At 40.1% G+C, this 14562-nt stretch overlaps 3 protein-coding genes across 22 annotated transcripts in view; 2 read left to right on the top strand and 1 right to left on the bottom strand.

Annotated features, from left to right (window-relative positions):
* dock7 (dedicator of cytokinesis 7) overlaps nt 1-1479 on the top strand; it is a 51778-nt gene extending 50299 nt beyond the window's left edge. For all 19 annotated transcript variants that reach the window (XM_040128476.1, XM_040128475.1, XM_040128486.1 and 16 more), the window contains one exon: nt 524-1479. In XM_040128476.1, the coding sequence (XP_039984410.1) occupies nt 524-566 (43 nt within the window). In that variant the 3' untranslated portion in view covers nt 567-1479. The remainder of the gene's footprint in view (nt 1-523) is intronic.
* An 80-nt stretch (nt 1480-1559) lies between these two features.
* usp1 (ubiquitin specific peptidase 1) lies at nt 1560-12720 on the bottom strand. Of its 2 annotated transcripts, none has more exons than XM_040128495.1 (9): nt 12392-12720; nt 11622-11891; nt 10266-10410; nt 8646-8747; nt 8245-8414; nt 6909-7633; nt 6205-6363; nt 5618-5819; nt 1560-4712 (listed from the first exon to the last, which is right to left on the bottom strand). In XM_040128495.1, the coding sequence occupies exons 2-9, from the start codon at nt 11789-11791 to the stop codon at nt 3917-3919; spliced, it is 2469 nt and encodes an 822-aa protein (XP_039984429.1). In that variant the 5' UTR covers nt 11792-11891; nt 12392-12720; the 3' UTR covers nt 1560-3916. The 2 variants fall into 2 exon arrangements, with proteins under 2 accessions (XP_039984429.1, XP_039984430.1); XM_040128496.1 differs by having other exon boundaries at nt 10266-10407.
* Nucleotides 12721-13851: 1131 nt separating this feature from the next.
* kank4 (KN motif and ankyrin repeat domains 4) overlaps nt 13852-14562 on the top strand; it is an 81911-nt gene continuing 81200 nt past the window's right edge. Inside the window, exon 1 of the mRNA XM_040128401.1 lies at nt 13852-13901. The gene's annotated coding sequence lies outside the window, so the exon portion shown is untranslated. The remainder of the gene's footprint in view (nt 13902-14562) is intronic.

Below are 14562 nucleotides of genomic sequence, written 5' to 3'. Positions count from 1 at the left end.
ATGTTAGAGCTGTATTCCAGAAAAGAAAAATTAATCGGGATATTTACAGCAAGACAGTGCGTTTAATCAGTTAATCACTTCAAGCCCCACAGTGGAGGAAACCAAGCCCCAGTCCCTAACAAATCAAGAATTAATAACAGTGTACCACTTAATAATGGAAAATTGTGTAAAAAAAATTGTGGGAACCCTGCAAAGTTAGCGTAATCATTGATATCAATGATTATGCTAACTTTTTAACCTTTGGAGGAAAGTACCACTGAGTCTCCTTCTGGACATTTCAGTCTCGGTTCAGGCTCAAAATCTTATTGTCCTCGCAAGTTAGATTTAGTAGAAATGGCAGCAGATAAACCAGCCTAAATAATGCCAAAATCATTAGGATGTAAATCCAGTCAATGCTCCAGATTAACCGGTTGTTCAATGAAAAGATCAGATTAGTGCTTCAAAGAGTTGAAAATCCCATCTTTTTCCTGTTGTAAATAAAATCTTTTTAATCTCTCCATCACCATTTTCTCTCAATCTCCAGAGATTCCTTCAGCCGAATGAGTCTTCGCAAGCTTGACATTTGAAGATGAAGAGAATACAGACACACAGACACCCACACACACACACGACAGAAATTGCAATATTAATTTATTCTCATGTGTAAATAGGAGTGTCTCTTCAAAGTTGGTCGGTGTTTCTAAGACTGAGCTAAAAGAAAGGCTAAAAGTGTTGCGGCTTGGTACGTCATTCCAGTGTCTTAATTTGTTTACAGACGAACTGTTACACAATCAGAGGGACGAACAAGTGGATCTTAAAGATTAAAGGGATACCTTGGCATTTAGAGTTTTCTTTGCTGGCCATTTGTTACAGTAGGGGAACAAGTGTTAGTATTTGTCCCTATCCTACCTTAAAAAAAAAACGCTAATAATGTGAGCCTACGCTCTTTAAACCAACAGAATTCTGCTGGCTGTAAAGTGATCAAACACAGAATGTGAAGAATGCTCCGAGATCCCATTATTTGTTTATTAAAGTGCCAAAACCCCACATTTTGACAAGTGACTGCAGAAAAGGTACGATTTTAAAAGTCAAGGTGTCTTTTTGATTATGTACGATGTGTCAAAAAATCTGTATTCAATTTCATGTGTGCACTTTTTTATTACGGTCTAGCAATGCATTTTACAACTTGAAAGTTTATGTAATGCAGAACGGGGGGGAGTAAAAAAAAAAAAAAGAAAAAAAAAGAAAACATGCAAAAAATGGTACCGTTATTTATCATGATGCTTTATTATCATTTTTAGTTGAAGCAACAATGTTTTAAAGTTAGGTACTTTAAACATCCTTGTATAATTTTATGTAGTTTTGTTTTGTTTATTTTAAATATTTTACTAAATAAATATTTTAATGTTCAGTTTGTGAAAACTGGTCATTTTCTTGCTCCCTCACTGTGTTATTTTTGTGTTTTGTTTATGTAGGATTAAAGTTATGTTGGGGACAAATCAAGACAACAAAAAAAGTAGGATGTGAATAAGAGAAAGTAATGGTTGGCAGCAATGAAAAGGATCAACAGAGAGGACATGTCGAGGTAAAAACTTTATTGCTTATAGTAAAAACCTGCCAACGTTAATAGAATTACAGCTGGAATGAGGTACATTTTAAGGGACACACTTATCAGGGCTGGTTTAATGTTACATTAAACCAAGTCTGAAAGCATTTTGTTCTATACCAAAAACTTGGCCTTGGAAACCTTTCCCCAGTTCTATATTTGATTTATATTTACTACTTGATTTATAGTGAAATAACTGAATATGGCTCACAATGTATTACTCATGAACACAGCTAAATTAGAACGGAGTCAATCCCTGAAACAGTGATTGGACTTGTAGACACTTTTCTGAACCCCAGATGAACAATGTCACCTTTACTGAATATTTCAAACTCCCGATACCTTATGACCATTTTCCACACGCAGAGCAATGGAATATCAATAAGAAATCAATGAATTAGGGCACAACAAATTCAAGTTGCAATCAACGGTAATGTCAATAATTGAGCATTCACAGGACAGATTCTTAAGCACACATCATACTGAGCAAAATATGGAGTTTATGTCAATTTAATTTTTTTAATCTTTCATAATTTTCTCCATCTTTTTTTTTTTTAGTGGAGAACATCCTCATCATTTTGGCTAGTAGGTCTCAATAAGAAAGACAATTCAGCCGTTAGTTTGCTCTCAGCTACAGTTCACATGATTAATATAAACTGCTAGCAAGTAATTGAATCTATACCGATCAGACGTGTCTTAAAAAGATTGGTTGTACTTGAGATTCTGGATTTGGTTTCTTTCAAACCTGTTTAGGCCTTATAAATCCGTCTGTGTGCACTGCTCACTTGTTTTGTATTGTACTTTCTAATATCCTTTTCTTGAAAAAACGAAACAAAATCAAAAACACTACTATGCTGTGGGATTCAGAGTCTCACTGGTTGGGGATTTGCTCTGTATGTGTTTAAACTAGAGCTGCGACGATTGGTCAATTAACCATTTAGTCAATCAACGGTAAAATTAATTGGCAACTATTTTGATGATTAATTGTTTTGATTCATTTTAGAAAGAAAAGCTTTTAAAATTTCTCTGGTTTCTTTAGTCTTCTATGACAGTAAACTGAGTATCTTTGGGTTTTGGACTGTTGGTGAAACAAAACAAGACACTTGAAGATGTCGCTTTGGGAAATTTCAATGGGAATTTTTCAGCATTTTATAAACAGAACGACTATCAGATTACTTAAGAAAATAACTTAGTTGCAGCGCTACTGTAAACCCTCTCATCTCTGACCCTTTTCCTCACCGCATAAAACTCAAGTACAGCTGAAGTAATGGACTGAATATAAGGAACTAACCCTTTAAATAACACCCAGATTTCGAACCTGATTTGTTACACGCTAGATTAGATATGAAAAGATGAACGAGGCGGTCTTTCAAAACCCGATAGCTTACTGAAGAAACAGAAGTTTTTATTTAAGTTTTATTGTCACCTTGACAGCTAAGTGAGAAACTCTGCACCCTCCATAAACTACTTGAGTATTAGCAGTACCGACAAACTATGTAAAAGCTTGTTATATATTAGATACTCAACATTTTTGGTGTGTTTTATATCTGCCGGTATTGTGGCTTGTAAATCAGTCCAACTCTGTAGTTTTCACCAGCATAGATGGCATAAATGTCGGGCTTGAAATATACAAAAATGTGTTTATGGTTGTGTGTGTAAACTTGAGAACAAGTGATCTGTGCAGAGGAAAAACTTTCTAAGAGGTTGGTATGAGAGGTGGGCAAAGGTTTTTCTGAGAAAATTTCTGCATTGCTTCAGTGTGTGAATAGAGAGGATTTGTGTGTTTCATTTGGCTTTTAAGGTTGCGTAATCTGCCTGATTACACTGCACTGACAAAGTCTGCTGTAAATCCAATTGAATAGAGCATAGAAAAAATTTTAGTTAGAAAAAAGACATTTTTCCGAAATTTTAGTTTAAAAGTGCTTTTTCCATTTTGTAAAAAGTAACCATACAAACTCAATGACTGAAAAAACAAAAAAAGGAGGACATGGTATAGACAATGACAGTATCAAAGAAATAATCGTACAGACAGCAAAAAGACCCTGTACAAAAAAAAAAAAAGTCTCCCTGTCATCCCTGGCACGTAGAAAATTATATCCCCATTTGTCTAGGTATTTCTATAATAAGACTTTGACCACCGGAGTCCGTGAGAAGGTGTAAACCGTCTCGGCCCCAGATGGATTCTGCGCTGAAAAGTAACCTCAGTTCAGGTTCTAATATGGCAGCCCACTGTAGTATTGCAAAATACAAGTCTTTTTTTTCTCAGCGCTCAGCTGCCAAAAAGTCTGACTGGCACAACCCCCTGAGTTAACAGCAGTCCTGGTGGTCACGTTAGTGTCCAGGTTCAGGCATCCTTCTGTAGAACAGCAGGTAAGGTGTTGATGAGGAGCACGTCTCCGGAGAGCAGGCTCGCAGGAAATCCTCCTCCTCAAACAAGCGCACCTCAGAGTCATCAAACAGCAGCCACTTGCCTTCGTATTCCAGCAGGTTGTCCAAAGCCTGCTGCTCCGTGGCCCCAACCCCACCGCAGGAAGTCACTGATGCCTCCTGTCCTGCCTCAGGCTCCTTTTTAAGTCCGGCATCAGTATTTTGGCCCAGATCGTTGATAGTTTTTCTCCGTTTAGATCCCTCTGTTGCTCCACTGCTGGCTGCTTTATCTGCGTGTTTGCTGCTGCTGTTACCAAGCTCATAACTGGACAAACTCCTCTGGCCCCCCAAGAGCCCGACCCCTCCCTCGGACAGCTTTTTGCCCCCCGTTTTGCTGCTAGCCAAACTTGCACCTCTCTGTCCCCTTGCATTCAGGCTGAAAGACACCTCTCCGTCATCGTATTCCAGAACTTCATCTTTCACCTGTGTTCCCTCTTGCCTTTCCTTCTCCTCCTCTTCCTCCTTTTCCGTTTCTTTTCCGTCCTGCAGCGAGAGCGTCACATCTTTCAGATCAGACATGCGGATGTAGGCGGTGTAGTGGCCGCTGCTGATGGTGACGCCACTGTGCATGACCACAGCAAACAGCTGATAGTGTTGGCCTTTAGTGGACGAGGGACGGGTGCACCACTCCTCCAGAGACAAGGTCAAAGGAGTCTGCAAGGGAGTGTTCACTTTAGAGAGGCCTGCATACGGGTCCAGTCTAGGAGGAAAAGAAACGGGGAGATGAGTTAATATCACTATAAATATAATAGGGATGCGTATCACAAGTCTTTTACTATCATGTCGTTGCATTTCAGAGAGAAACTGAGCAGTTGCATGAGACTTTTCCTGTTCTACTCGTGTGTAACACCAAGCTTGATCTCAATTTAACAGTATGAGAAAAGTATATGAACAGTGCTTCTCTGATGCATGTTTGATTAGAATTTTGGTGCCAATGTGAGAAAACAAACCAATACTATTACTACTGTATACAAATAATGTAACTAATGTGTAACTAGTCTGATAACTGTCAGGTCCACTGGCATTTTCTCTATATTTTCCTCTTCACTTTATATTAGCAGAAGCTTTCTCTGCGCTGTCTTCATCACAAAAGGATCCTGTTTACTGTAAACAGCAGGGAACAGTGTCTATGTGCAGCAAGATATACAACTTTTGGAGGCAGTGAGACTTAAAATTGGGTTGGAAAAAAAATCTATTTTAACAGACTTTTGTATCCTCCAAAGGAAAGGGGGGTAAGCTGATTTTACATTCAAATGAACTAAGACACACAGAGTTTATACTCTGTGATCAACAGGAGTTAACTGATGGGCAGACCTGAAGCTGCAGTTGGACAAAAAATATCAGAAAACTCTTAGCACAAGGTCCACGTACTGTAAATTTTCTAGATTTACGTTAGACCTGGAGGGAGAAAGCTCCAGTCGGTGTACTTTGTGCTAAACAGTTTGTCAAACTTTTTTGCCAAGGTCACTTACAAACTTTCAACCTCAATGACTCTGCAATATTTTGGAATAAAATAATACTGAAAGATCTTTAAAAAAAAACCAACTGAAATGAACGGAAATTTGAACAGTAAACGGCACGTGTGTCGGCAGTTCATCAACTCACTCTAAACTGTTGGCAGAGAAGCGCTTCAGATGAATGGTGATCACTTCAGGAGTTTTGTCAAACAGCAGACTTCTCTCAGCCTCTGTGTAATGATGGCAGGTCTCACAGAAGTATTTGTCTTCCCCGACGATGCGCTCCACTGAAGCAAACTGGGCGATGGCCCATTTCAGAGTCTTCAGCTCCGGTTTTGGGTCTGGAGAGACTGGTAAGAGAGATTAAATTTATTATATTATTATTTTTCACCCGCTTTGTGACCTGAAAGAAAGCCAAAGGGTGTACACACTGATGATGTGACATTTTTCTGTCATTTAAACTTGCCGAGGGCAGGTTTTTCTGGATGTTCAAGACAAAATTCCCTTCCAATTTTATTTTGCAGGATGGTGACAGTGCAAATAAAAGCTTGAAAAAAAAAAAAAAGGTGAGCTGGATTTTTATGTTTGTGTGTGTTTGGACTGTGCAGTTTTTTGTTAATGATTATCCTCCCATTTACCTAAAGGTTTTCAATGAATTACGGCACGGGGACTTCTGTTTTTAGACCCAAGAGAGTAAAGAGTTGTTGCATAAATGGTAGCTGTAAAAATCCTCACCCTCTGAGAGATCATCTGGGCTGCCGGGTTGGTCATCGAGCACCGGGACACTGATGTCCTGGAAGTCCTCTCTCCTCTCCGTGAAGCTCTCACACTCCAGACAACGAGTCCTCAGAACCAGACGGCCCTGGAACAAGCGCTCCATCAGGTCCAGGCCCTCTAAATACAACAGAAACAAACAAAGACATGGCTGAGTGACCTGTCGTGTTTTATGTCTGCGGTCACATGGTGATGCTGTGTCATTGACCAGGGCAGAGGTTAAATTCATCATCATCTTCCCTTTCTTCTCTTCTTTCTCTGTTACTCTCTTCCATTTTAGTAGCTTGAAAGTAGTTTTGTAATAATGTAATAAATAATCTAAAAGACCATTTACAGCCTGAGAGATAATAACACAGAACAGGTTTTGCTTTGCTAAGTCACTTTTACACACCTTGTTCCTTGAGACTTCGTTTAAAGACTACAAAAACAAATTTATTCATGGATGAAAATGAAATGGAAAATCTCTAGAATCATAGTTAAGTACGACTTCTTGATGCCTAAGTATTTTTAATCAATTTTAACCAGTCGCTTTATGATCACTTTAACTATGAATCCTCAATCTCCTCCAGCAGGAATAATTGACCGTTTGTATTCATTTCTATTAAAAGAAAGTTATTTCCTTCTCTCCTAAAACTGTCCCTGTAATAACAGTAATCATCTCATACCTTGATGTTGCATTGCTGTCTTGTCCTCAGCCATGTTTTGTGGTGATCTCTCATCACTGCTCTTCTCGTCCTGACTTTGTTCATCACCCTTTCCGTTCTCCTGCTCTGGCTTGTTTTGGTTCTTCACAGTCGTGGAGCTGATCTTCCCCACGCTGCGGAACTTGGAGAAAATACTCGGCTGTTTCCCAGAAGGCCTCAACCAGCTCAGCTTTGCTCTTTTCTTCCTCTTCCCATCCGCCTCTTTAGATGTCTTCTCACCTTTCCCCTCATCGTCGCTCCCTCCTTCATCCTCATTTAGTTTCTTCATCCCTTCCTCTTCTTCTGCATCTTTATTCTGGCTGATGTCCACGGTGATGTCACTGGAGGACTTCCTTTTGGAGCGAGTGAGGGGTTTGTTTCTGCTAATGCTGTCTTCCTCCACATCAGATTTCTTGGACTTGACAGATTTTGGCTTCTTCTTGGCATTTCCAACCTCAGTGTCACTCTTTCTCTTGCCGCTGACGTGGCGGCCCTCTTCTGTGGGAGTTTTGGATTCTGTTGCAGAGCTGCTGGAGCACACATGGACACCATTCTCAATTTTGACTTCTGTCACATCATCATCCTCCGTCTCCAGCTCCTGCTCTTTCCTGATGGTGTCACAGGCCTCCTGGATATATCCCAGGATGCACTGCAGCACCTCTTGGGCATCATGCTGAAGATAGCCTTCATACATGGGGTTCAGTTGCCTGCAACACACATGAGAAACAACACAATTAGTTGATTGAAAAAAAGATTACTAGTCAGATAATCAGACATATTTCATTTCAGTATAAATTAAATCAAATTATAATACATATAATTGTTTATATATATTGTTTTTTGACTGTTGGTCAAACAGATTAAGCACATGTCCACATTATCAACATAGGCTCTTGAATTTTGGAATTTACAATAAATTAAGCCAAAAGATAATAAATACATTACTAAAACACACCTGGGTGCTTTAAAACTGTTACTGGTAATTCAGTGCCAAATAAACATTAATACATATTGAGATAACAGTAAGCGTTCTACTTTAAATAATAATAATTAAACGATAATAATAATAATCTGACAGATTTATTTATTTAAAATTATTATTTAATAAGGTAGATTTAAGGTAACAACAGGTCAAATTTCTGTTCATATGTAATGGTATGTCTTGAACAGACAAAAGTGATTTAGGACTAAATTTTCAACTTTAAAAAAACAACAACTCATCAATACAGTTAGAAATAAACTACAGATTTCTATTTCAATGTACGATTTGAACAGTAATTTGTGTAAAATCAATTATTCCAAATGACCGTATTGTCACCTGAGGGTGTGTAGTATTTTACGAGGCGGTGTGGCGAGCTCTCCTTCACTGAAGCTGTCAGGGCTGAGCAGGAAGCTGGACTGCAGCTGCTCCACTGATGTTATCAGACTGCTGAAGCTTCCAAGGAGCTCGATATGTGCCGGCAAGGACTCAGCTACACCTTCTGACTGCTGAGAATGTGGGTGCAGAGATAAAACAGTTGAATAGCTTGGAAGGTCTGGACACAGTAACAGGAATACTTGTATTTGATTACACTACATTGCACAATAGCCCTGAAATAACTCGTGCAAAGCTTACAATTCTTAATGGGCGGTGTTCACCAAAGTTTGCCGTCCTTCCTGAAGCCACTCTTTGCCAATGTAAATTTTATAAAATAAAAATGTTATTTGTATTGCACCAACCTCTTCACTTTTATCAGTTTCTTCCTTTGGTTTGTCTTTTCTTTTAGAGAGGTTGTACAGTTTCTTTATGCCTCCTCTGAGTCCTGGACAGTGGTAGAGAACCTGCAGGAGGAACCAGATACAAACGAGATTAGTCATCATATTTTTATCTTGACTTCTTTACAAGGAATCCATCCGTATAGATAACTCAAAAATGAAACTTTGTGAACACTTGTCACTGCTTATGGTCTCATGGAAGACAAGTAACACATTTTGAACTTGTGCAGGAACAATAATAGTCATTTACGTTTTTTCCTTGAAAAAACCTGAATTGTGACATTGTTCATTTTTGAAAATCCAGGGTCAATTTTGAAAGTTGTTGTCTGTGAATGATAATTACAACAGGGTTTCAGGAGGGTTCACCAAGTTTAACCTAAAAGACTTTTCAAAAACATTTTTAATAAAACACACTATTCAATTTATTACCTGTTTCACGGTCATACTGACCAAATCATTAAAGGTAGCGGTGAAAACCAAAAGAGGGTGGTGAGGCCCAGCATTATTTTAAAAGTGCATGAATTTACTGACATTTATATCACATTTTTGTCAGTACTTCCAAGCAGCATGTAACAATAACTCCTAATGATGTCATTAATTAACCATTAAACGCAACCTACCCTATTGTCTCACCACTGGCCTAAAGGAAGAGTTGTCCTAATGCACACTGTATTTATTTACCTCTGCAAGGGAAACATCCCTTGAGTTCCAAACAAAAGATGAAATATGACCCCATGGTTACGGAAACCTTATTTAAACAGGTGCTGCAGAGGAGATCATACAAGTGCCTGAATGTGTGATAAAACCTCCAGTGACTGTCTCGCCTTCCTCTTCACATCCAAACGCTGCCACAACAGATAAGCTACAGTGCGAGAATAAAATCTGAACACACACTATGTCACAGTCACGAGGACACGGAATGCTGTGGAGCAGCCTCTTATCTCCAGGCTTTAGCTGTTCTACATCAGCCACAGAGGACACGGTTTTGTCCACTATTCCAAACGCTTCAGTGTGTCTGTGTGCAGTGTCAATGCCCAGTAGTATTTTTAGTGACAGGGAAAGTCATAGATAACCAATTTATATACAGTCTGTTTGCAAATTATTAGGTAAACCTGGCTAAAATTAATGCAGTCTAATACAACAGTTCATTGGCATAAATGGTGTGGACAAAATATTACAAACACCTGTCCATATAAGGGCAATACAATTCAACAGCACCACAAACTGCAGCCTCTAAAATGACCATAAAGTTGAATAAGCACCTCTCTAAACCCGTTTCATCAAAAACTGAACATTATAAGTGTCATGAAGGTAGGATTTATTGCAGAACTGTTGGACCACATTAGTTTGATCTAGGTGTAGGTAATAAACTGCCAAATTGGTGTATATTATGACTCGTTAAATTATATCAGGGGTTTCCTTACCATTATTAGACTTAGGTGTTGTGCCTAAGCATTTTTGTGAAACTCCTGAACCGAATAAACTGAAAAAACTACACTGGGAGTTCTCTACAACTCTGTAGAGATTGGATACCGTATTGGCCAAAATTTTAAGCCAAAATTTCTGTCTCTGCTAATGACCCACCTGTAAGATACTGTTCAAATAGCAGGTGTTGCCCAGGTTGTTGAGCCCCACAAATGGCACTACATTCTCTCTCTTCTCACATGGCAGGAGAAGACCAGGTGAGGCCGGACACTGAGAAGGACCAGGGACCACCTGGTCACAGCTGCTGAGCAGTAGAGAAGAAAACAGACTCAAATTAAACATCATCAGCTACTAGTTACTTGTTTGACTCTTGTAGTGTCATTAGGGCTGGGCGTAATGGTTGCAATCATTATCCACTGTTGCATACTACATGTAACCAAACTCTTGAGCTGTATACAGCAAAACATGACTAAATGGATAGTTTTTATTTGCAGTGTGTTCAAAGTGATTGACTTTGAAAGCTGGAATTTGTATAACAAAAATATATGATTCCACTAATAGCTGATTGACCATATACATAAGTATCACCCAGCCCAAAGAATCATCTTTTCTGAGTGAGTGTAGAGCAGATCAAGTATCATCACGCCATCCTGTCTCTGATCGTAAATATTCTGGGTCAATACTCCCATGTTACAACCTTCGTTTGCTTACTGATATACTTTTACCACATTGAAAAGTTTAAACTCTCTAATCCTATAATCATTCAAACATCAAATTTTAGTAGGTTTATATGGCTGACAACGGGGTTGCAGGACCTCCAGGGGTCCTTGATTGGGTTTCAAGGCATCCATTGCATATAAAGATTAGTCGTCTGGCTTATGACCCCATTTTTAGTTCTCCTTTTCACAGTAAATTAAGAGTTGTCAATTTATCATATAAATGAGAAGAGCCTGCTTTTCAAGACCACAGAGACAATGATTTAAGTGAAATAAGGATGAATTTTAAAGGGTGCAACTAACAACTGTTTGATTTGCCAATTATTTTCGTCGATTAATCAATTAATGGTTTGGTCAGTAAAGTATCACGAAAATAGTGAAAATTTAACATAATGATTTCCCAAAGCCAAAGGTGATTTCTTCAAATAGTTTTTTGTATATGACTAATACTCAAAAAGTAATCAGTTTATTACAACATAAGATTGGGAAAAAAAATGGCAAATCCCCAGACTGGAGAGGCTGGAACCGTGAAATGTTTGGCATTTTATGCTTAGAAATCTCAAAATGTGAGGTATCCCTGTCTACATATCGATTATCATGCCCTCACAAATGCTGTGAAGTTAGCGCAACAGTGTGAGTGAAACTGTAAGAGAATGACTAGTTATGTTTTTTCAGTCACTCCGTTGCCAAAACATGCCAGCCAGGCCCACCCTTCTTCCTACGAGGCAGGGAGATAAAAAACAGTGTCTTGAACTTTGTATAACCCAAAATACATCACACATTGACAGCGTGGGCCCACCTTGCCTCGGGCTCCACCGGTTCCGCTGTTTTGGGTTCATCTGCTTGGGGTTCAGAGAAGTCCAGAGCCCGTTTAGTTTCTTTCTTCTGGAAGAACTTCAGAGACAGTTTACTCTTCTTGATGGGGCTCCCCAGCGCCGCCACAACATTTTCACCCTGCAGACCTGGCATCTTTATATTCTGGCAGCTTGAAGGTGTGTTTTTTTTTTTTTCCTCTCTCACTCTCTCTCTCTTTTTTTCTTTTCCTACTGAGATGCAACAGCGCCTCTCACTGGTAAGAAAGGGAAAATACGGTTCAATTTCAAAGGGCGCCATCAGAGTTCATCGGAAACGAAAGAAACTACGCACTTAAGTTAATGCGACCCAGTAATGTTACTACAACCAAAGCAGCTACGTTACATTGACGTTACACCTCTGGTTTACAAAGTCCAACCCGGTTACCGGCTGAACAACGCATTATATAACATGTTAGCTGGCTAATGCTAATTTACTGGTGACTCTCTTGTTTTCATTGTCCCCGTCAACACACGGAACAGATCCGTCTACAGTGGCAACCGTCGTCTTTTTTTTACCGTTAGGACGCGGCAAAGGGCGAACAATAAACCGGTGCTGTTGAGCACTTTGCACACAGCACAGCGACAAAACTGGGTCAAAACGGTGCGGTGAGGGGAAAACAGGCAGCACGCCGTTTCTAACAGTTCACTTCAAGCGAAAAAACAAAAACAAATCTCAAAACGCCTACAGTGCCCAAACCTTTTTAAAAAATCTTACCTGAATGAGTCATCCCGGATTGAAATTGAATATATTTCACGGGATATCCAGTTGTAGACCCATTTACAGAGGCGTTTGACAATCGGGACGGTGCAGCAGAAGTTGGCGCTTTTTCCTGCTGGAAGACCCACTGGTCACTACACCGGCAAAACGAACTACACCGGCGCGATATCAAAACATCCGGCAAAAACGTCACACTAACGGTCACCCCTGACACTAAACGTATTTCAGGTTTATACGGAACACTTGTAAAGGTGCGTAGACCTCTGTGAAATAATATAACCAGAAAGACTTAGATTCTAGGTCTCAGGCTTAGATTAAGGCACCTATCTGATTTAGGTCCCTCTGTCAATTTTCAGAAGCCATTTTTGTAGTCCTTTGTTATGTTATTTTAGATAAATAGATTAGTGTTCTTTCAAATTAAAGGTGAAGCTGTAGTTGGTCGAAAGTGAATCTTACACATGATATCTAACCAGGTATATGATTCGTAAAGAGTGAAATTAAGCTACAACTAAAAAAAGAAAACGTTTTTATGGGCAGTCAGTCTTAGTTTTGCTGACAATCTAATAATTTTGTAGTTTCCTGATACTAAATATTATTTTAGCTTGCATACTGCTGCATTCAAAAGAGCGTTGTATTTTAATTTCATTGTTTTGCTGATTTAAACATGTTTAAATCTCAAAACAGGGTTAGAATGGGTGTATACCTGGCACTTTGGACTTTTTGACCTTTTGAAGCTTTTTTTGTCTGTTTGTTTTTTTCCTGCACAGATCCGTTTCAACTAACTTTTTGTACATTACTCCTCTAATCTGATTAGGCAGTGTTGACAAGGAGAGGTCAACCAGTGTATTGCAGAACCCTAAGCAAGAACATGGGATCAAATTTCAGTGAGACACTGGGGGAAAAAAAATTAAATGTATCCACACAGAAGTGACAACAATTGGTTTTACTAGGTTAACGACAAGACCCTATTTTAACCAAACACCAAAGTGTACATTTTACTGATAATGAAATTTTGGATCGTACCGGAGTATTTATTTATGTATTTATTTTTAGTCAAGTGAAAGATCTGAATATTTCCTCCACCACTGATATCCTATAAGTTAAATACATCTACCCTATTCTTGTTCTTAACAGGGCTTATCGGCTCTTATTTCGGTCTAAACGGAAGTATCGTTATACTACGTCCGACTTGACCATCTTCCTTTTTGCGGGGCACAACCTAAAAAAATAGATTTTTTATTTTTTTTTTTTTTGGATATCCTATTTTAACGGGACGCGTGTGGCCACATTTCCTCTCCGACACATTTCCAACACATAAACACGCGAACGGATTCACCGTAATCGGTCGAAAACGGCCGGTCCGGGGGCAGCGGCCGCCCTGGGCCGGCAGGGGGCGACGTTGCCCACAGGACCGTGGGCTGAACCGTCCGGCAGCATCGTTCCTACCTTCGCCGGAGCATCTCTCCGTGTGCCAGTCAGCAGAGGCTCTCCTTCAAGGGTTTTAACGGTAAGATGCTGTTTACCATTTCCAGGCTTTCTACTCTAGAAAGGTTACCCCCTAAACTGTCTGAATGGCTCGCAACGATAGCATCCCATTGAATCTGTTTTTCTTTTCTTTTTCTTTTTCTTTTTTTTTTCCCCCCCGGTTTATTTGTATCAGTTTGCACCGCGTTGTTTATAACGAGGCTACAGAGTGTTGTTGCTGGCGTGCGTTTTTACGACATGGACGGGGTTGCCGCACCTGAAAGCAGTAAAGAAATAAGGAACGGGAGGTGTGTTCGTTTCCTCCTTTGCACGCAGCCGGTAAAGGCGTTTGTCAGTACGGCGGTACGTATGCAGGACGATCCGCTGCCGCCGCCGCCGCCGCTGCCGCTGCTGCTGCGGATTACCTGCCAGCAGAGACGTAGCCTACTATCGGTGGGCATGAGCCTCAGCGCCCCAGCGTCCAGAAGCCCGATCGGGTTTTTTCTGGCTTGGCGGTCGAGGGGATGTTGCAGTGAGGATGCCGATACAGTGGCGGGGCGGGAGTAGTTCGGAGGCGCGGGACCTCTTGCACCTCCAAACTGTGGCTGACGATGGAGCCACCGCCATCGCCGCCCTCAGTCTGAAGTCTCAGATTATGTTATCTCGGCAATCTCCGGCTCCGTGGCGGCTCGGGCAGTACATCT

This window comes from Xiphias gladius, chromosome 6 (assembly GCF_016859285.1).
Source record: "Xiphias gladius isolate SHS-SW01 ecotype Sanya breed wild chromosome 6, ASM1685928v1, whole genome shotgun sequence".
Taxonomy (NCBI): domain Eukaryota; kingdom Metazoa; phylum Chordata; class Actinopteri; order Istiophoriformes; family Xiphiidae; genus Xiphias; species Xiphias gladius.
The sequence above is the reverse complement of the archived record's forward strand: the minus strand, read 5'-3'. Positions and strand labels throughout refer to the sequence as shown.

Coding starts and splice junctions, on each gene's coding strand:
- usp1 (XM_040128495.1), bottom strand. CDS start 11,791: ATGCCAGGTCTGCAGGGTGAAAATGTTGTGGCGGCGCTGGGGAGCCCC. Junction 7,634..8,244: donor AAAATACTACACACCCTCAG/GTGACAATACGG, acceptor TGTGTGTTGCAG/GCAACTGAACCCCATGTATG. Junction 5,820..6,204: donor CCCAGATGATCTCTCAGAGG/GTGAGGATTTTT, acceptor CTCTCTTACCAG/TCTCTCCAGACCCAAAACCG.